The following is a 22652-nucleotide window of genomic DNA, read 5'->3' as shown; positions in this document are numbered from 1 at the left end:
AGTTTTGCTCTGTATATGCAAAGCTAATGGAGAAATAACGCAAGCTTATACCCCAGGGATTAGCATGATGCACGCTACATGCCTTAATTGTACGCTTGTCTCAAACTATGCCAACTTGAGTGATCTTAAATAGATTGTTTATGTGGTTTCTGACCCTCTGTGATGTACTGTGGTCTATAAAAATGGGCAAATGTACAATGCGTAGCTAAAAGCATTAGCAGGCATCTAGAATTTCCTTTATATTTTTGTCAATGAGAAACCACATAAGCAAGTATATTTAAGATTACATAACTCCATGCAGTTTGAGGCAAGTGTATCGTGATTTAGACATGCAATGTGTATAGTGTTTATTGGTGGTGTCTTCCATTACTGGTTAATATGGCTGCAACTATCGAATATTTTCATTTTCAAATATTCAATCAAATATTATTTTAAATATTCAAGAATCCTGTAAGAATTAGAAAACCTAAAGATATGTGTTTCACTTAAATGATTGAATAAAAAAAAAAATCCTGATTGTTAGTATCACAACAAAACAAATGTTGTCTCGATAAAACAATGTTTATGTTGAGAACATGATATAAATAATTCAAGATCTCCAGAAAACAGCTTACGTTTTTGCCGTCACGTGATTTCGAGAAAATAAATAAGAATAGCTCTTTATCATGGGGAAAAAACAACAAACAAAAGCTGCTCAAAAACCGCTTTATAACTGAGTACATGCTAAACTCAACTGTCAAACTCAGCCCACTATCCAGCAAAAAGAAAGGCGGCGCACAGCAGGCTAGCTAGCAGTCCACAGCAGGAAAAGCACTTGGACTGAACCATTCAACTAAAACAGACATTGGGCCTCATTCACAAGCTGTGCTTAAGGCGAAATGTATTTTTAAGTCCCACCTATGCAGTTTTCACAAAGATCCTGACATTCATCAGTGTTGTCTTATTTGGGATTTGTTCTTAGGTAAGAACAGAGTCTACACACACTCAAGAATGCAAAGATGCGAACAGGTCTTTGGTTTAAGAACACGTCCTGAATCTGACATAGACTTTTTCTTAGGATCTTTCTCAAGAACAGATTTAGGAAAAAAACTTAGGAAGAAACTGGTGAATGAGGCCCATTATCACCTCAAATGAGAGCTTTAATAGTACAGACAGTTAGCATCGACAGTCTTACCTCTGATTACTGCTGAGATATCACTACTGTCGTGACTTCGGCCATAAAGAGCCAATTGACTGACTTGAAAAAAAGCTAAGCTTAAGTCACTGTTTTTACCTGACATGCAGGCAGATTACCTTGCTCTGTTTAGATGCGCTGCTAATGCACTGTACTGGTGACTAACTAGCATTTAGCTTCATAGACAAAACTTTGTGTTCTGTCGGACTGATGAATCGATGCACTGAAGTGCACATGCTTTCATAAACACGGGTGAATTAATCAGTTTATCAAATTTGTTTGAATATTTATTGCAGCCCTACTTGGTTAGCCTTGTTAGCAAAATTAGCTTCATAGCTCCAGTACAAAACTAAAGAAGCAAACCTCAGACACCCAACATGTTTTGGCTGATATACTTTATTTGAAGTAACCACTAAAAATACCTTTTTGCCCTTTTAACCTTTTACCAAACTGTTCCTTTAAAATGATCAACCTTATGCTAGAACATGCCCTTTCACATTACACTAATCTCATTAGTTTTACTAAAATGTTAATAACAGAAGTGTCTGGCCTCACTCCTGGAGATCTTCCCTTGTTTCCAACCCCAAACTAACACATCATCCAGCTTATCAGGAGGGTCTCAGGATTAGGGCCTGGCATGTTTGTTTTAGGATTTGCACTGAATCTCCTGAAACAAAGATCTCTAGGGGCAAAGCTGGACATCCCTCGTTTACAGTATATCATTGCATGTTGTTTCCAGTACAGTTTGATTGTTCAGATTTGCCATTGTACCTTTTCTTGTTTGTTGTGTCCCTGCTTCTGAAAGACGTCTTTAAAGCTAAGCTGAAAGCTTACCTTTTGGATAGTAAGTGAAATATTAAGCTATGTTGACACATTCCTCACTGTTGAGCACTCTGCTTCTTGTTAAAACAAAGTTGGAAATCAGTAATCATCCTCACACACCTTCCCAGGAATGACACCTCACAGGAATGACACCTCACAGGAATGCACTAGGGCTGGGCGATATAGACAGAAATTCTATTCTGATATATATTTTCTTTCTCACTTGATATTGATGACTTTTGGTATTTATTAGATGCATTTCATAATCCTCAACTTGAATAGTAATTTGAGCTCTAAAGAGCCAAAATGTTTACAAAACCATCTCAAAACATGTCCATAAACATTTGAGCATCATGAGCATCACACAGATAAAAAATATTCAGTCATTTAGCAGATCAGTCAGAGCTCTTTGTAGTAGCAAAATGTTTGTGTAGTTTATTTTTCTATTTTAAAGGTTTTTTTTGCCATTTCGTTCCCTAATTCTTTTCGCCACATCTTTTTTGTTTTTTTTTGCTTTTCATAACTAGAAAAAATGAGTGTGTATTCATTTTAAATATAGAATCTTTTTACTTTAATATTTTTCATGCTAACTCTAAGGAAGTGAACCAGAACAACAAAATGTTACATGGCACAAGGAGGAAAAAAAATCGCAGTGGTTGTCAGTGTATTGTGGTAACTAGATAAAATTGCGAAACAGTAATTAGCATTAAAATGTTTAGTCCAACAACAGTATCCAGATCGTGAAAAGAAACAATTAGTTCAGTTCAAGTTTATTATTTGTTTTAATTATTCCAAAAAGTGTTTGTATGTCCAAAGAAAGAAAACAAGTTTTAGTCATTTTAATTTTTTCAAGTTGGCTTCCAGTATTTGTCATGTTCTTGAGAAAGACCCACCTCTTATTCCAAGACAGTTTCCTCAAAGTCATGACCTTTTTTAACTCTACGTAATTTCAACACTAATAATAGCTCGCTGTCTAACTCTCCTAACTGTCTTGATTTGTTTTGTTGCAAGTGAATGGCTAGACTTCTTCACCCTCTTCGTCTACTGAGTGAAATGCGCTATTGTAAAAGCAGCTGTTGTTCAGAGTTCAGGCCTTTGCTGAGGGTGCTGGGTTAAGGAATATGATGGCATGATCATTACATCGTAAATATGTGAAAAATGTCCGATTTTAGTAACTATCACTATTGTTTTATCGCCCAGACCTACTTCCACCGTAGTTGCTTGATTGCATCTGGTTTTTGTTAACTCAATGGGTCTTTAATAACAGCGGCTTTGCACTTTTATGTGAAGCATGCTCTCCCACTGGCTGAATCTTCCAGAAACATTCCTAATGCACAATTCATACAATCACTGTCCAGAGGCCTGACATCCTCTACCTGTTGCATGAGTCACTTTGAATTGAATCAGTGGAATAGCTCACACAGGAAGAACTCCCTATAAAATTGATAGTGCTGGTTCTAAAATCTGATTGCCTGAGTCACATTCAGAGCTGAAGAATGCTCTAGATATGCACATATGACTGCACACGTTGAATGATCTCCGTGTTAATGTGGCAGTGTATTAAAACCACAGATCTCTGAAGTCATGTCTTCTTTCTTTCGTAGGCATCATGCCCATATTAGAATATAAGAAATATTCTCTATGGGGTCAAAATGAATGGTGTTTTTGAAAATCACTGCTATCTCATCCTGTGGTAAACAAAAACATTCTAATCCTCTGAATTATGAGGTTGTTAAAGATTAGATTCGAAACATGATTATTGCTACATGCCAGCTAGCATGCTAAATTGACATCATAAGATTGGCTTACATTATGAAACTTTCATGCAGCTAGTTGCATGTTGTGAGTTGCATGCAACACAATTTCACAGTTACATAAATGCATATAAAAATCAGTACATATCTTGCAGGCAACTCCACTAGATATGTTCTGTGTATGTTAAGCCTTAACTTAATATTAAAGTATTTGTTATTGCTGCAAGTCATTTGATGTCTTGTTCATCTGGTCCTAGAAGCACTGCAAGTTCATTGAGAGCAGCATCTCAGTCTCCCCTTCTGTAATAATTGTCATCTTTTTGATCTCAAAGAAATAAGTTTGCGTTAAGAGAAGAGAAAATGAACCTAGTTACATAAATCACAATTACAGCAGGCTAACGAATAAACAGTGCAACAGCTGTTAGCGTTAGCTGGCTGTTTGCCATCATGGGTCATGAAACTGACAGAAGGATCTCATTTCAACTGTCCAGTAAACCATCTTCTGTTTTATTTTCTTGTCTATTGATCCAGTGAAATCAGGCGTTTGAGATAGTGATATTTGATATAATCACGTGATGCGTTATTGGTGAATATGAAACTAAATTGCACTTGAGCCGCATAATGTAAAGCAATAGCAGCAGATTTCTAAAACGCTGTTCATTTTTATCACAGAGAAAAACAGATTAATGCTGTACAGTTCTTAATATGGGCATGACGCGTAACTTCAGAGGCCTATTGCGCTATTCATGGAACAATCTTTGTCTATTATGCTGCTTGAAAACCATGAACTACTGTTAAACTACATTGCACAGAGGAAGAACTGTGTATTGCATTTATTATTATTAATAAATTAAAGTATTTGTTGATCATTGGTTTATCTTTTTATTTTTTCATCAGTTTATAAACGCAATAAGCCATTTGAGGCCATGTGTTGACCATGGGTAAGGAGGTTTACTCTGCTTCTTGTGTTATTAGATGCGGCATGGATGATGTCATTAAGGAACTCATGAAAACACTGCACATATGGGTGGGGGTGCAGTAAGGCAATCATACATATGCGCTGAATAATTTAGCATTCAAGAGCTGAGTGGCTTGCCTGAGAAAATGATTTTTCTTTTTTCTGAAGATTTCACGTTGCTCTCATACTGAGTTTAAATGTCTCCCCTGTGGTAGCACATGGGACTAAGCCGAAGGCATGAATTATTCTTCTGTAAGAATGTTTCTATTTAGTATTTCTGGCAGGTTTTACCTTTTTTTTTTTTCCCTTTTTTGCTGATTTGACATTCTGCTCAGTATCTCTCCTATGACCTCATGTGACTCGTCCTCTCTTTCATACTTAAAAAGTACTTTGAATGAGTCCCTCATTCATACTTTCTCAGGCAGTCTTCAACTTGACGTCTATTCAGATGGTTTCCCCTGTTGTTTTTCAGATTTAACAAGTCAGTGGCTCCACGCAGTGCTTTTTTTCTTATAAAATGGCCCTTTGAGGGAAAGTGAGGTAAACTCAATGATTTCTGACGCCTCTGGAACTGAAGTGGAATGCTGAAGAGGGCGGCATATCTGCGGTTTCAAATCCTGGTGCTTTGTAGGCTGGCTGCGGGCGTCCCCAGCCACCTAACGACTTTTGTCTGCTTCTTCTCTTGGACTCTTTCTCTCTCTCTCTCTCTCTCTCTCTCTCTCTCTCTCTCTCTCTCTCTCTCTCTCTCTCTCTCACTGACTGAGCGAGACAGCAGTAGTGTTGGATCAATAGTCTTGCCACTCTGATGCTTTGGCTCCAAAGCCGGCCCAGGGGAAGCAGACATCCACTGCCCGAAGAAGAGTCTCTCTCTCTCTCTCTCTCTCTCTCTCTCGCTCTCGCATTCTCCACTCAGTCAGGCTCGTTATGCTAGCAGCATGTGCAAAGCCAGAAGGATGGGGGTCATTGAATTTCTTCCCGTTTCATTTTGCTTGATTTTTAAACATTTTTTAATGAAATAAATTTACACTGTGCTCTTAAAGGGCCACACTGGCCAAAATGAAAAATGTATTCATTGCTACATCTGCTGTAAACACACTTACTCCCCTCCTACAGTGATGCCATGCAGTATTCTGTAGAGTGATATTTTTCGGACTAGGAAAATATCCCCTCTACAGAGTAAGACTAAGAAACTCCCCTTCTGATGATGCATCTTGAAAACGGGAGGAGCTTTCGGAAAACTACAAGTGCTTTGAGGCGGATACTCGAGGGCAGGCTGTTTGAAATGATTTTTCTTTCTAGCTGGTAGTGAACAGAATATCGCATCTGTATTTATTAGCCTCTACATGACTGGCTATGCTAACAGTCGGAATGTCTTTATCCCCATGGTTGTATGATATTTATGTAATGCATGCTGGGTATTGGAGTGAGAGAACGTTAATGAAGAAAAACAAGAGAACAATGTAAAATAATTCCGCCAATCAGATGAAACCGATGAATACAATGCTGCGCTACAGAATACCGCATATATGACAGATGTGGTACTAATCTCTATTTCAGGCCGGAATGACCCCTTAACCTTATTGTAAGTCAGTATAATGAGAATGTAGGTCATTTTGGCCTTTTCTGTTGATCCATTCGTCATTAAGTGTTCACACAGTGCACAGGGCAGCGGATGTTTTCAAATGGTGTAAAAACGACAAAAAGCCAAAAAAAGGTGTTAGGAGATTTTGGTATGACAGTGACGGCAGTTGCACAAGGCATGAAAGAACCATGATTTCACCTCAGCAACACAGTAGCTGTGTCCCAATTCTAGGGCTGCATCCTTCGAAGCATGCGGTCTACGAAGACGTGTCTTTCGAAGGATGCGTATACCCACGAAGAATGAACTGAAATAAGACAGTGAACTTGGATTTCCTGTTTGCATCACAGCACCGATGTTCCCATGCTGCTCGTATCAAGTTCTTTTGAAGTTCTTTTGTTAGTGCTGGAGGTGCTTCTCTCTGTCCGCCCCTTACTCCCTCAAACAAAACAAAACGTCAGCATAAGTTTTGCTTCAGACCACATTGGCTTTTTTTAACATTCGTATCATTAGCTATCCAACTCAGTATGAACCCACTTACATTTAAAAGTGCACTCCTCAGCTGCCATTCGCTCCTCTGCTGACGTCGCCCTCTTCTCGAATCCTCGCCGAATGAAAACAAGAGACAAGTTTTTTTTTATTTAAAAACTCATTTAAAAACTCATCTTAATTTTTATTTAAAAACTCATGATGAATCAGAAAGAAAAAAAAACTGAAATTTAAGGATAAGATTGGGATAGCCACCTCCCAATAGTACCTTATAAATGATGATTTTGTATATCGCTGTTGTCGGAATAAAATCTCATATCTCCATTTTTGACGTTTTTCTATTTTTGACATAATTTGAAAATGCCTGTTACCCTTTACGTTGTGTGTAAATTTCATGTTGAATGGACTAGAAGAAACAACCCAAAATGACTTGGAGAAATGTCTGGTTCCATTGTCTTACATTAAAAGTCAAGTATGTTTTTCCCTTCCTCTGTGAAGTTATAATTTTGGAGATACAAGTTTTTCTTCCGACAACAGCGATATATTCAGCTTATTATGTTTTTACTGCCCATTCTCTAACACACCTGACCTCAACTCATGAAGAGTTTGGTAAAAAGCTGACGGGTTGAATCAGAACAGGGGGTACGAAAGCGCAGAAAGGCCACTCTATTAATCCTAGTCAGCTATTGCATTCTCTTACGAAACCGAACCCCCTCATGTCTGGAGTCAAGTAATTAAACGAATCCTGGGCCCAGCTCGTCCATCACTTATTCACAATGCCCAGCCCTCTTTTAACATACATTAACATCAGTTTCAGGAAGACACAGACCCTGCTGCATATTAATGGAGCCTTAATCAGCATGCACAAAACAATATCTTTGATGTTGGAGAGGATGTTTATGAAGACGGACACTTGGCACCGCCTCAAGACACTAGGTACCAGGGAGAAATGGAATTTGAATAGCTGAATATTAATGACTCGTCGTGTGGGCGAGGGAAGGAACTTGGGGAAAGTATTTTAGACTTTCAGATTTGCAGGTTGTTTCGTCATGAATGCTTGTATTTAGGGAAGGAGAACGTAGTTCTAGAATGAATTTGCTGGGCTTGTTGGGCCTTTTTTGTTGCTGCTCATTGCCTCCGCTTGTCTGTATAGTGCAACTTCAGCTTATTCACATTCAGGGAAATGCCTGCAACAACACTTGTATGCAGTTAGGGCCTAATGCTCTGAAGTAATCCTGTATCCACTTTCTCTTGATCACTGATCAAACAAAGGCTGAATAGGTCAAATTTGGATGTTGGCCCTCCAGTGTAGCCCACTGAGACCTGTCCCAGATGTTCACGATCGCACTACAGAGGAGAAAGTGCTCTACATCAGCCTGGACCAGTGGTCCGCATGATATTTTTACAGTGGGCACAAGTTCAACCGTACCAGTCTACGAAGGACTTGTTTTTCAGGGGTTCTTTAGTAAAGAAAATGGTTCTGTGAAGAACCATATGTATACCACATCTTGCATGATTAAAGGGTTCTTTGCATCATGAAAGAGTTCTTAAGATTGATGGAGAATGTGCTGTAGATGGTTCTGTATAGAACCTTTTTGAAAAGGGTTCTATATAGCACTAAAAAGGGTTCCACTATTGTACTATATAGAACCACGTTTGCTTTGCAAACAGTAAGACACCATCAGAAAAACAGCAGAAATACATATTTAACCAAAAGCCTTAACAACTAAATATAATACCAAATTTTTCAAACATCCATCTTGTCTTTATTACACCTTCCATTCTTTTCAAGAGACTGACTTTGTTTTTTTAAAGAAATCTGCAGGGATATTTTTACACACCTCCAATGTTCAGTCTTGGGGGTGGCCAATCCATTGTTCTGAGAACAATAGCAGCTTCTTTGTTTTTTTTTGTTGTTGTTGTTTTTTTTCTATTCCCTTTTCTCAGTAACATCTGCTTGACAGCTACACTTCCTTTCAGACTCACAGTGTTGAGTTGTCTTCTCACAGTGGAAGGATGGACAGAAACACCTGTGGATTTTTTCAGATCTGAAATAGGAGTGGAGCTTGATTTTCTCTCTCTCTCTCAAAGGCTTTCATTGTATCTGGCCTAATTGCATGTTAACTTTATATACCACTATTGACTATTGGTTAAGGCTGCTATAACCTACTGACTGTTTAGTTAATGCTAAAGCTTCATTCTCACAGTTCTTAAGAACACCGTACATGAACGGATGTATTAGCTTGTCGTCAATACAGTTTTGCATTTCCATAGCTTTTTATTACATTTATTTTTTATATAAAATATGAACTGAATATTTGTTATTTTTACGATAATCAACATGATGAGCATATGTTGCAGACACCAAAGTGCCCTCATGCACATACTTGTCCTACCATACTATTGTCCTAGGCAGTGGACTTTTGTGGCTAATACTGGTGTTGTCCTGTGTTCAGGTCCTGGAGGCAATAACGCAGGAGCAAGTATTGCCCAGTCACAGTCCCGTGCCATGATCGCTGCTGCCGCCCGTCGACGGGACTCCAGCCACAACGAGCTTTACTACGAGGAGGCAGAGCATGAGAGACGCGTCCGGAAACGCAAAGCCAGGTGAGAGAGCTAGATGCTAGAGGAGGTGGGCAGTAATTAAATGCAGATTCATTTAAATTCAGAGAGCCGGTTATTGGGAAAATAAACCAGCCCTCGGGAATTTACTGAAGGTAAAAGATGGTTTAGAAAGGAATTTCATTAAGGTGGTAGAGCAGTCAGATAAACGCAGACGAATGGATTAAACAGACAATTATCATGGCAGATACCTCACTAATCTCACTAATTAAATGTATAAATAAAAGGTGGTTAAAGGAATGCTGGTAGACTGTGATAGGAGCTTCTAACTTTGTCTAATTCTTTGTCTTTCTAATTAATGCAATAACGGACAGGGGGACCTGATCCTATTCAATAAATAGGGTCTAGACTCTATTTCCTGATCATCTGAGTAAGCAGACTCACAGCAAAAAAAATCAGCCCTCCCTATATGAGTCATTTAAGGGCCACATGTTTCAAAAGTAACCCAGTCATTTCATTGTAATGAATGAAAAAAACCACAAAGCCATGACACGGCAGAATTTGGTGAACATCGTCCTTCACACAAACAGCATGGAACCAAGTCGCTTTCCCCAGATCCATAGCAGTGATGTCCCATATCCAGACAGACATCATGTCTGAGACTTTAAGAGTAAATAATGGTTGTTGTGGGTGCGTCAGGTGATTGCAAGACATTTTAAAGCAACCTTCACATACTGTTACATTACATCCCCATTTATCCATGTAAGCAGATGCTTTTATCTAAAGTAGCTTGCAAATTAGTCAAGTACAATCCAAGCATACAGCTATGAGTATGCACGTGCCCATAATTACCTAAACCTTTGTCATGATTCATGTTGTTTTCATGATATTGTATTATGGAAATAAACAGTATGTGTTTTAGATAATATATGTACATATAAGTAATGTTATTTTTATTGATGGGAATGTGTTTGTGCTTTTACATTTCACATTGAAAAAAAAACTTTCCTGAAGGCTCTTTGTTTGATGACACTTCAGGCAGGCTTCTTTAATTTCTGGAATTTTGTTTTTTTTTTAAACAGTCCTAATGGGTGTGTTTTGGTTTCTGGATATTTTTTTTTCTTTTCGAGCTGTGTGGTAAACCCTCTAGCTGGTGCATAGAGTATGAAAGGATAGCATTGCAGCCTTTACCATGCAATGTAAAGGTGCTCAGAACAATAATACACTAAAACAGCTGCATAAACATCAAATAAAGCATGGCATCACAATATGACAGTGTAATGGAAGCTTATGAAACCAGAGCTGCTCTGCATGTCTAAAAATCTCTGGTGCAGCTTTGATTAAAAATGCAGCAGTGCTGTGTCAAAGTGTCCAAACTAACACCATTGTGTCTGTTAAATATTTTGATATTTTTCATTATTGTAATAAGAGCCAACTTTGACTGAACCTTGACAATACTGTGTTTCCATTTGAGGAATAGTCCAAGACAGATGAGGGCGGTAAGAGAGGAAACTCCAGTGTAAATACAGTATCTACAGGAAGACATGGTGCAAAGTACTGTTCAGCAATATACAATGAGATGGAGAGAATCCCAATAATGTACAAAGCATACAGTAAATACAATTCCTACAGTGAATAAAACAGTGAGAAAGTATGTGTGTCAAATGATTAGATGTTCAGAGACAAGCAGTGTCTTGCAAAGTTTCTTGAAGATTGCAAGATAAATAGAGGTAAATAACTCATTCCAACATCAAGGAACCATAAATAAGAAATGTTTGGAGTGAGACTTCAAGCCATGTAATGATGGCAGGTCTGGCTGCCATTCATTTGCAAATTGTAGTGGACAGAATAAAGCATAGAGTCAGATGAGTGACTCTTGGTATGTGGTATCCGCTGAAATATAAAGCATGAAGCGTTACGGCTTTGTCCTCGAGCAGCTACTGGGAACCAGTGGTGTACTCCCATACTCCCAACAGGAAAGGCCTTGTCTTCCAGGTCTTCTACAGAGTGTATCTGCATGACTGGGAGGCCACAGCAGTTTGGTCCATGAAGACCACCTTGTCATCTATCACTAAGCTGAAGTTCGTTGCAGATGATATTGATGAGTTGATTTTGATGGCGATGCCGTGCATTGCAGGGTCACTGGGGATGACAGGAAGTCCTGAGGCTGAGTTCAAATTCTTTCATTAAGGTAGCAGCGTCACTGAGGCAGCCTGAGATTGTAGTCGAGATCATGGAATTGTCCAGAGGGAAGGACAGGTGCAGTTGTAGGAGAAGCTGCATGAGTGGATGATTGGCCCTAAGAGGTTGTGTACAGTGAGAAAAGGAGGAGACAAAGCCCCGATCCCAGGGGTACCCAAGGTGTTATTCGCTGTGACTTAGAGACCTCCTCCCTCTATGACACCTTGTAGGTCTGTCCAGAGAGAGTTGACAGCCATTCTTGTAATCTTAAAAACACTGCCCTTGCTTCTCCAGGCTGGTGGTGGCAGTAGAGGAGGCATTCACGCACATCCGTCGCATCCAAGAGGAGGAGCAGAAGAAGTCACCCGGGGATGTGATGGATCCACGTGAAGCGGCACAGGCCATCTTTCCTTCCATGGCTCGTGCACTGCAGAAGTACCTGCGCACCACCCGTCAGCAGCACTGCCACAGCATGGAGAGCATTCAGCAGCATCTGGCTTTCTGCATCATGCACAACATGACGCCTAAGGTAAAAAGTCCGAAAGTGCAGCTAGGCGACATACGCTGTTTGTGCAAAAGTATCCAAAGCCCCCTTGTAATAAATTCAGCTACTTTAAGATGCACTGCTGACACAGGCATTTGTGATCCAGAGCTTTTGTGGTTGATTTCAATCAAATCCTCACAACAGTGTTACAACAGCGTGTCTAAAGCTTTCCCAGAAGAGTAGAGGCTGTTATTGCAGTAAAGGGGAGTACGCTCCTCATAATACCTTATAACCTTGATTTTAGAAGAAATGTTGAATGAGAACGTGTCTCCAAATGTTCGGACATTCATTAACATGTCTTGAGTGATCTGATCATAAGTGGACAGCACTAAGTACACACGCTAAGCAGCTGGGTCCAATGTGTCCTGGAAATGTGATTGTGATCCGATCACTTAAAACCACCTTCAGGGGTGGACGGTTATGACCACATAACATTTGTCGCGTGAACACTCACTGTCCCAACAACAACAGACCACCTAATGAACTCCCTCTTTACAACATATACAAAATCAGCTGCACTGTGCAGCTTCTGTCTTGGCAGCTCATACTTGGATGTGAACAAGGAGATGTAACACATTTTTGTCTGGCAACAAACACCATGAGAGACTGATGTGTGTGGTACGCTTCCTCTTGTCATGAAATCTGACCACATGTGGTCACTGGAGATGCTTTCAAGACATTGAAATGCCAAGTGTGAACAACTATACATCTCACTGTCCATTTGTGATCAGATCACTTAATGTATGGATGTTAATACCAAGTGTAAACAGGGCCAAAGGTTACTTTTATCCATTTTTATACATAACAGTTTAGTCTATATGAGATTCCTTAACATCTTGATGTGGTTTGAGGCTTGTGTGATGAGTCAGGTGTGCAGTTTCCACCATGCTAATTTTGTGCATAATTGCGTTTAAGCCTCCATTACTTCTGAGCTACTTCAGCCCTGTAGCTCCAGTGCAAAACTAAAGAAGAAAACTCCCAACATGCTTTGGGTAATGGGAAAAATTGTGTAAATTTGACTTTCGTTGAGCTGTTCCTTGTTACCAGCTTGAAATGATTGCCAGAACTGTGTTTATTACACTTGCAAGCATGTTTTCCTAAACACTGAATTAACTCAAGTGAACACTGTCAGATTTAATTCAGGTTAGTTAACAAGTTAGTTAAGAAGCTGTCATCATCAATTAAAGTACCATAGCTGAGCCAGTCCATGTGTCTGCCAGTGTTTATAAGACATTTACTTGTGCTTGTTCTGTGGCAGGCGTTTCTGGAGAGCTACCTGACGCCGGGCCCTACGCTGCAGTATGGCCGTGAGCGCTGGCTAGCCCGCCAGTGGACCCTCATCAGCGAGGCCTCGGTGACCAGCGGCCTGAAGGAGGGCTCCATATTTGTGCTCAAGTGCATAGACTTTAGCTTGGTGGTCACCACCAAGAAGATCCCCTACATCAAGCTCTCTGAAGAGTTCATCGACCCAAAGTCCCACAAGTTTGTCCTGCGACTACAGTCGGAGACTTCGGTGTAGACATGTTATCTGTTTGTTTGTTTTTTTTCCTTTTTTTCCTCTTTCAGTCGCTCACAAGCTAATTTTTTTGGTTGAAATTTTCTAATTTTTGGGTTTGCGTTTTTATGTAATATATACATATGAATCTATATATCACATATTTGAATATATTTCTTTTTCTTCTTGGATTTTTTTTTTTATCGGGTTGGACAGGCACATTAGCAGGATGCTGCGTGCTAACGTTCCAGTCATGCAAAGTGTGCTAAGACATGCAAGTGTAACTAAAGAGAATATAGTACACAAGACTCTACATTCACTTTTAAAACCCAGAAACAATACAGAGGAGTGGAAGGAGATGTAACTGCCCTCATAACTGTCCAGCGGACCACTCAAAATGGTGGAAGCACCCATTCTAAAGGAGGAGACAGTCCTTCGTTTCTCTTTTCTCACAGCTCAGACTCTCAGACTTGAACATGTTCAGGCAAGCGCACTGTGAATCAAACCCAACCCCTCTGGACTGGATTTCTCCACTTGTTCGCCACATGTTTCTGTGCGAGCGGACACCTGAACTGCTGTGCGCTCCCAGGCCGCTATACTTGCTCTCTCTGCAGCAGAGGTTGTTATAGCAACGGGGCTTTTGCTCCACAGGGTTGGCAAACATGACACACGGTCTGAGTGATGACCTTTTTTCTACTGTAAGTGCGTACGAACTCTACTGGTGCTTCTTTTTTCCATCAACACATTTGCTCTGTCTTTTTGCTGATGATACACTACATAATCATGTTTTCTATTGACATAACATTGTTTTACGGATGTGAGGCGTCACTATGTATGTAATGGAGTTATGTTCATGCCGGTTCAGTGAATGGAACCAATAGTTTTGGTTTTACACTATTTTGTTTGATTTTAAACTCTCCTTGGAAGCTACATTTGAATGGCTTCTGGGCTTTGTAGTTTATTCATCAAAAAGGACCCTAACAAAAATTTTCAAGCCCCTCAAGGTCGCTACTGCTTTGCTTTTTGAGTATAAAGCAAAGGCCAAATACAGTCAGCCTAGCTTTTACTGTGTCACCAATATCTAGGTACTTACTAGATAAAAAGTCAAAACCCAGCCTGTTTCCAACATATTGCTGCCAGTGCCATCAAAGAGTGGAAGAGCATAGTATTCATCCAAGGTGTCATTGTTTGTTCAATTAGTTGTTCTCTATAGGGAAAAGTGAATGCTGTTTTCAAAAATTGCTCTGTGCTTAACCAATGAATTCCAAAGCCTATACATTTTGTCCTTTTTACATTTTTCCCATGATTATCACTGTTATTTGAATTACGAAGTCATTCAGTAGTCAAAATAGGAATACTGCTACATACAGTCATAAGGAAGTGTGGGTGCTCCGGGTCAAATTAGTTTTGTTGATTTTCTGTGAAAATAAGTTAACACATCACGCTATAGCACATTTTAAAGCACAATTACTGTTGCCGAATTTAACAACTTAAAAGAAAACATAAAAAACCAAAAGTTATGGCATGTAGCAAAAAAAAACGTTTTACAATTTGTTGAAAAATGGCATATTTTAGTTTAGTTTTGTTCTCTGTAGAGGATGTGTTAACATATTTTTACTTAAGAAATCAACAAAGCGTATGCAACTGTGTATGCAACATGCAAGCTAACACCTCTGGGCATTTAATTGACCCTGAAAGACTGGCAACCTCACCAAAATACCCAGCACAAACCAGCAAGCTTTATTTGGTGTGGTTGTGAAGTGGTTTTGGCAGTAGTGGGCTACACTTTGAGTAGCGAGTGTTATATAATAGTGTTGAAATAGTGTAGAGTTGTAGTTGTAGCCTTACTTTTATGATTTCAATGCAGTGACTTCAGTTAATTGCTCAGTAGAGTTACAGCGTTTTTTACATTTGGACCATTTTATTATTAAAAGTGGTCTCAGACCAGTGAGTCATGGTTTTCTGTGCGTATGTGAACCCGCCAAACGAACTTAGACCCCTTTAACCAGACCAACAAATGAACCGGTCTCAGTACACTTTGTGGTTCATTCTGTGATCTAGCAAAGGGTAGCAGCTCTGGCATATTAAAGCCATTAGAGGCCATGTGTTACAATGTTTTTACCATGGTTAAAGGATGACGTTATACATGACGCAACATGGAATTAAACCCCCAACTTGTGGTGAAATCACTGTAATGCATGGCCTCAAGTGGCTTTTTGCAGTGACAAACAATATAAGAAAATACGCTGTTCAATAAAAGAAATACTATAACTTTAATTCTATGAACACCTCAGAACTTTATAATGGCTCAGCCAATCAGATCTGTATATAATGAACTATATAATAGAACAAGAAGTGGTCTGAGATCTCTAGAATGCTAAAGAGGACCAGAAAGAGAAGTGAGTCCGCTTTAAAGTTCACTTGCATTGAACACAAAAAATGAGGTCGTTTGCAGCTGATTCCCTGTCAGATTCACTTAAACAGAACCAATTTTGTTTTTTTTTTAAAAGAACTACATGTGAAAACACTCTTAGCTTGCAGCATAATTAGCAGTAATATTTTGATTTCCTTAATGCCCTCATAATTCAGAGGGCCCAGTGACACTGTGGTCAAAAAATGTATGCTGGACAAAACTGCAACATTTGAACACACTGAACATCATTATTTGTTCCCATAGAGAAAAAAATGGCTTAGACACCTGTTGTAAAATGACACAAAACCCCTGAGGCAAAAAATCTCACATGACTGCAAAAATGAGCCAGTCAGACTCTTATCAGAACACTACTCAGCATTTACACACTGAATTCATCTTAATTCTGTTTTGGAGCTTATTAACATTATATCAAGCATCGCTAATTGTTTCATGTTTATATATTTCTTGAAAGGAATGGCCTTGTGAGTGTAGACATTTCATTTCAGAAGGATAGTTTGATCAATAATGCTAATGTGGCATCATTTTTTTCAGAAATGAGAGTTTGTGCCTCTCTTTCCACTACTGGTCTATGCTAACTCTATGACCAAAGATAATGATGTAAACTCTCTGAGGTTTTTGAGAAAACGCAGTAGTTGTGATAATGTGGTCACTGAGAAAGCACTTAAAACGCACTGAGATGCTTGTAGAGAACATTAGTAGAGGCTAACCGTCTTTGTGTTGCGGAAGAGTTCTAGCACCAAAGCTTTGAGAGATGTGTAAGCCGTAGCGAGTAGTGAGTCGTAAGTGGAACTCAATTTTTGCTTTAACAATGATGAATGAAACGCAAGTCCATTTATCATGATTTGCACATTTTTTGTTTTCTTATGCAGCCATTTTTATATCATCACTCATCAATTCAAAAGCATTTTTTGATTTGGAAACATGAGTAAGCGATTTTTGAAGCAGGATTAATATGCAAGCCATTTCACCTCAGGGTGAAACAACACAGTGCATAGTCATGCATTCAAATCAGGCTTGTCGATTCAAAAGGACAACCACTTAGTGCCCTCTAGTAGAAGTCACTGAATGTGTCGGCCCTCTGATTGGCATCAAAGCACCAAATTAATGTTAATTATAACTACAAAGGGGATGATTTTTTCAGTACAGTGTTTTACTGCCATCAAATTAAACCATGCAAATGTTATTTTTCTTACCCTTCGTGAACAAAAGATGTTCCTTTAATATCATTCAGACGGTTTTTGATGACAACAGTGATGATGGTGATGACTGGTGTGTGCGTTTTAGATGAACCTCTCTCACAATGTGACCGTGCCTCTGTTTTTACACAGTGTGTTTGTATTTATACTGTATATGTGCATAATTAAGTCATTCCTGCTTAAAACACTTCCGTTACAGCTCACACTTTTCACCTGTCGCTCTGAAAGGCCAACATTTATATACCTGACGTTACGTTGTAATGAATATGTTTGAGTTCACAACACAAGATATTTGTATGAAATAAACATTTGTATGAACATTGGTAAGGCTTTGGAATTTTCTTTTTCTCACAGTTTTCCACAAAAGAAAATTGGTGCATGAGAAGAACCCCCCAACCCCACCACCCCTGAGATTATAGCCCTGGGGCATTATTATTTGAAAGTCTCTCTGGGGAAGAATAGCAAGCTAGTTGCAGTATTTAGATAATATTGCTTCAACTAGCATATTAGTTTTTGGAAAATCATTCTTGTTGAAATCCTCAAAGTAAGACTGCAACTAACATTTCTTCCTATAGTCGGGTAAACTATTCTGTTGACTGTTTTTCTTTCAGTAGATCGACTGGGCTAACTAACAGAAGACGTTACACTGGTGTTTTTGTTTTAAATGTTTGTCCATCCAAAATGAAAAATGTCACCTTTCCTACTGTTGAGAACGTGCTTACTCACATCTAAGGGTGTAACGATTCACAGAATTCTGAATTTGATTTGATATGATACAGTGGTGTCTCAGTTTATTAGAATTCGATACAGCAAACGTAAGGAGTACCTGAAACCACGCTTTACATTACTGTGTACATTTCCATTTTCAGGTCATATGAGCATTTAACATTATAACAGTGCAATGTTTACCACAAAAGCAGTGATTTATAGTGTCCCGATTAGCCCCAAGCTAACACCAGCCAGAAGCTAAGAAGTTAGTCACGATACAATACAATATGATGTGCTGTGATGTAATTCGGTACAGTACAGTACATTGTATTGCTACATCCCTACTCACATTATACAACAGTGCTGCAGTAGTCTAAAGACTTAAGAACCTCCTTCTATTGATGGATCTTGAAAGTGAGAGGCCTTTTTTTGCCAGCTGGTGAATACAGAGGGAAGGTAGCCCTGCCTACCTAGCTAACGTTACTGAAGCTGAACGTCTTATCGCAGCTCTGTTACTATAGTAACCGTGAAATCTGGGAAATCTTTACAGTAAAGACAATGGGTGACTCAAAGGACAGAAATGAGGTAAAGGCTAACGTTAGCTAGGTATCTGGCTATCTAGAAATCTTACCTCAATGAGGCTTGTTTTTCTGGCTGAAAGGGTAAAAAACTAGTTTCTTCTGTCAGTTTTGTGCTTAATAAAGACAATCAGTTTTTTTTATGAGGTTAAATGAGTTAAACTAATGCTCTCTTGGTTGTATTTATTGGCCTCTTTAGCAGCCAGGATTGGTTGACCCCACAGGGATTAGTTGAATAATGCATGCTGAGTTTTGCAGAGAGAGAAAATAAAAATATGAAAACAACACAAAATCATGAATTCTGTCAAACGGATGAGTCTGAGGGATATAATGTGTCACAGAAAACTGCAGAACATGACAAAACAACACATTAAACTCAGAATTGCCCTTTTAAGGAAACAATGCATGATCAACAAAATTATTACATTGACAAAATGTTGCAGTCAAACATCAAACTACAATCCCTTTTATACTTTTTACTTACACTTAATTTTCATAATTACTGATTGTAGCTTTAACCCTCCTGCACATAATGTGTGTTATTACAATAAAGCAGTAGGCACTTGTGTGACTCACTATCACAAACTTGTCACACTGGATTAGTATTTGAGCCTTGCTTTGGGTCGGCTGCTTTCAAAGGTTTCATCAAACATGCCAGGTCGCCCCCGTCACTTAGTGAGTCATGTGTCTGGCTTTTGACCTTCATGTCATAAATCCCAGAGAGAGGATTTTTATGGGAAGGTAATGGCAAGTCAGGGTGAGTGGTCAAGAGCTAAGTTCATTACTTTGGATGAATCACATTTTTTTTTCCCTGCTTTTAACCACAGTGTGTACTGAGATTGACTTGGCAGTAAGGGTTTGAGGGGCGGCTGAAGTAGAAGTAAACAGGCATTCTGGCCTAAAAGTAATGTTTAAATAGTATTTATGTTAATCAGTGTTCCGTAGCACAGCAGCGTGTGCCTCAGCCTCATCGGTGTGACTGAATTCACGATTTTACATTGTTTTTGTGTTTTCATCCATCAGGGTTCTTTTATTACAATACCCAGCATGCATTACACATATACATTATACAACCACTGGAAATCCTTGTGGTGTCAACTAATTGTGATTGCTAGCTTAGCTGCTGATCTATAGGCTAATAAATACAACCAAGCTTGCATTAGTGTAACTCTTACCTCCGTCAACAAACAATACATTACACAACCATTGGGAATGTTTATGATGCAGCAAATCCTGATTGCTACACTGGAAAAAATAGTATTGTGTCAAGTGAAATGATCTTAAATCTAGTCGATTTATCTAATATTTCTTATTTTGAGATGGTTGTGCACTTATTATAAGATTATCTAGCTTATTTTTAAACATTTTTTACTTGTTTTAAGTAATTTTATTAAGTAAAATGATCTCACTATAGTGGCAGATAATTTTGCTGGTTTTAAACACATTTCTTAAAACAAGCAAAATGATCTACCACTATAGTGAGATCATTTTACTTAATAAAATCACTTAAAACAAGTTAAAAAGTGTTTGAAAATAAGTTAAATAATCTTAAATTAAGCTTATATAAGCTTATATCAATCTGTGATGCTAGCTAGCATTAGTGATGTAGCACTAACCTCAATTGTTTTTTCTTTGTTAAGGAAATAATTCAATGAAAGAATTAGCCAGATTGCAAAAAAACAATAAAAGAAAATAAAAATAATCAAACCGCACGCCCCTGCATCTGCCCCAAAGCACAAAATCTCCATGTTACATCATTAGAAGGGGTGGTTTTTTAGTCTTTAATCCAGGAAATCTCTCTTATGAGACTACTGTGACACTGTACAACAAATGAAGCAATTTGTCCCTTTAATAGAAGTTGTGGTTATCATGGCAGTAACGAAAGCATGTTTACTCATTTCATATGAATTATTTCTCACTCATTCATTGAAAGAAAAAGAGAAATTCTGTCCATTGTGTGGATTCTAAATGTTCAATTGATACCAAGTTTATCTTTGTAAGTAGATGTTGTATTATCATTAGAAAGTGATGAAAAGTTATTGTTGTCATTGTACATTTTTATCTTGCAGAAAGAAAAAACATCCGTTTTTGTAATTTTTTGACTAACAGAAGAAAGTTAGAGGGTAAAACTTAAACCTGTTGATACGGAATGTAAATCAAATGTACACTCAGTGTATGTCATTAATTAGGTGTATCTAATTATCTAATTATATTTAAATAATAAAACAACACCTCCAGGTTTCTAAGGGTTAATCTACAGTTTTCCAGAGGACAGGTTGAGTTCCGATGCCCTAATTATCCTACCGTCTATTCCTTGCAGAGACCTAATTAGCCTTTAGAATCTTGTATGAAAGCGACCCTGACACATGCACATTTTTCACCTCCACACAAAGCTGCCCACAGCCTCTGCCTTCCTATTTTCAGGAAAGAAGCTGATCGCTGGACGCTTCCATTTCGTCTCCTGGGCGACCGACTGCACTGGTGGCACAGATTTTAGCCAGGCTTCGAACGTCTCTTGTCTGGGGATGCCCCCTTCACCCACTCGTTATGCATAACGCAAGCTAATGATGCTAAATAATTGAAACAGGCGTGAATAATTCAGGGCCCGGGGCACAGAGGTGCTGTACTGAGAGTGTGAGAGCGAGCTGACCTTACATTAATGAGGGAGCCAGAATGTGGACACAGGAGGTGACACACATACACAGTCTGAAACTAATAATAATCAGTTCCATGCTTGACTCACCGCATAAGCAAACTCACACTGAAGTCCTCTGAGGAACTGAACAGCATATTAGGCTGTATTTACATTGCAGGGGTGAATTGGCTTTGGATTTTTTTGGCCTGATGATCTCTGTTGTGGCACCCAGGTGGTGGAACGAACGTTCCCCCAGCTGTCCGAACATCCATCTTCAAACACCATCCAACAACCCATCTCTTTCAAAACCATTTAAATAAGCACTAATCATGCAGTTATTATGTGTTTTGTCATCTCCGCGAATCTATGTGTCCATCTAGGCATCAGCACTCACTCCTGTATCTGCCAGTGCAATAAGTTAAAGGGGAATTCCACCACTTTTTTTCACATTTCTGCAGAAAACAATTATTGAGTCATTCAGAGTGGTTTGATGTGAAATGTTCCATTCTAGAGAAATTTACCGAGCCAGAATAGTTCAAAGTGATGGTGTTTGATGTGAGATCATCAATTGTGGAGAAACGTACTGGGTCAGATTTCTTTACAGTGGTAGTAATAGGTAACAGGGGTCACAATGTCTACAACACAAATGTAGCCAATTTATTTACTATCCAAAACCACCAGTGAACTACATGTGTCTGAGTTTTTATATGGAATGTTGACGATGGCAAAATAGCTGTAATTCTGAAAAAAAAATTAAAATGCTTTGAGGACTATTTAGGCTTGCATGTTGGAACCATTCAGTGTATTAACTTTCTGTGAGGGAGCTTTTAAAGGCCTTGAACTCTTCAGATGTCTGGTTCCTATCACCATCACTGTGAACAATTCTGACTCAGTAATTTTCAATAGAATAGACCATCCCACATCAAACCACTTTGTTGACTTTCTTTACAACTTAATTATGCTGAAATTTTGGAAAATTGGTGGAATTGCCCTTTAAGGTTATTTATCCAAGCTGAAAACAAAGCAAGTCTCTCTGGAGAAGGGTGTTTGTTAAATGTCAATGCAAGTGTACAAAAAAAAGTTCAAATCGATTTATTGCTAGAGAAACTTTCATTATAACAAGAACTAAATATTACATGTAACAGTTCAGTTTTCACCAAAAATCAATTCAAACTTCTAATAATTCCTTTTTTAAAACTGAATTAGCCAGAATTACTGTTAATATTTAATTCATTCTAATAAAAATTGTTCATCACATTAAAATGAACTGGGAAAAGACATGAATCCTAACTAATGTTATTTGAAATGCTAATATGTAATTCCTGTGAGTAACATCTGAATTTTGACATCACAAACATGTTAAAACAGTTTGCTATAATGATCCATTTAAGTTTGTTGTAGTTGTTTGTTGTATCTAAGGACTGAATAAAGTTGACTGGAGAGTGGCCTCTAATCTGTGTGCCTTGCATCCAAATCTCACCCAAGCGACTAAGCTGCCTTCAGTAGCGATCACAATATTACCAGCATGATTGAGAATAATCAT

At 38.6% G+C, this 22652-nt stretch overlaps 1 protein-coding gene across 2 annotated transcripts in view; it reads left to right on the top strand.

Moving 5' to 3' along the window:
* LOC118798038 (vang-like protein 1) overlaps window positions 1–17511 on the top strand; it is an 81707-nt gene extending 64196 nt beyond the window's left edge. For both annotated transcript variants that reach the window (XM_036557348.1, XM_036557349.1), the window contains exons 7-9: window positions 9233–9383; window positions 11814–12048; window positions 13322–17511. In XM_036557348.1, coding sequence (XP_036413241.1) covers window positions 9233–9383; window positions 11814–12048; window positions 13322–13582 — 647 coding nt within the window. In that variant the 3' untranslated portion in view covers window positions 13583–17511. The remainder of the gene's footprint in view (window positions 1–9232; window positions 9384–11813; window positions 12049–13321) is intronic.
* Window positions 17512–22652: the final 5141 nt, after the last annotated feature.

The sequence above is a fragment of the Colossoma macropomum genome, unplaced genomic scaffold (assembly GCF_904425465.1).
Source record: "Colossoma macropomum unplaced genomic scaffold, Colossoma_macropomum, whole genome shotgun sequence".
NCBI lineage: Eukaryota > Metazoa > Chordata > Actinopteri > Characiformes > Serrasalmidae > Colossoma > Colossoma macropomum.
Note: the sequence above shows the minus strand (reverse complement) of the source record. Positions and strands in the feature narration are given on the sequence as shown.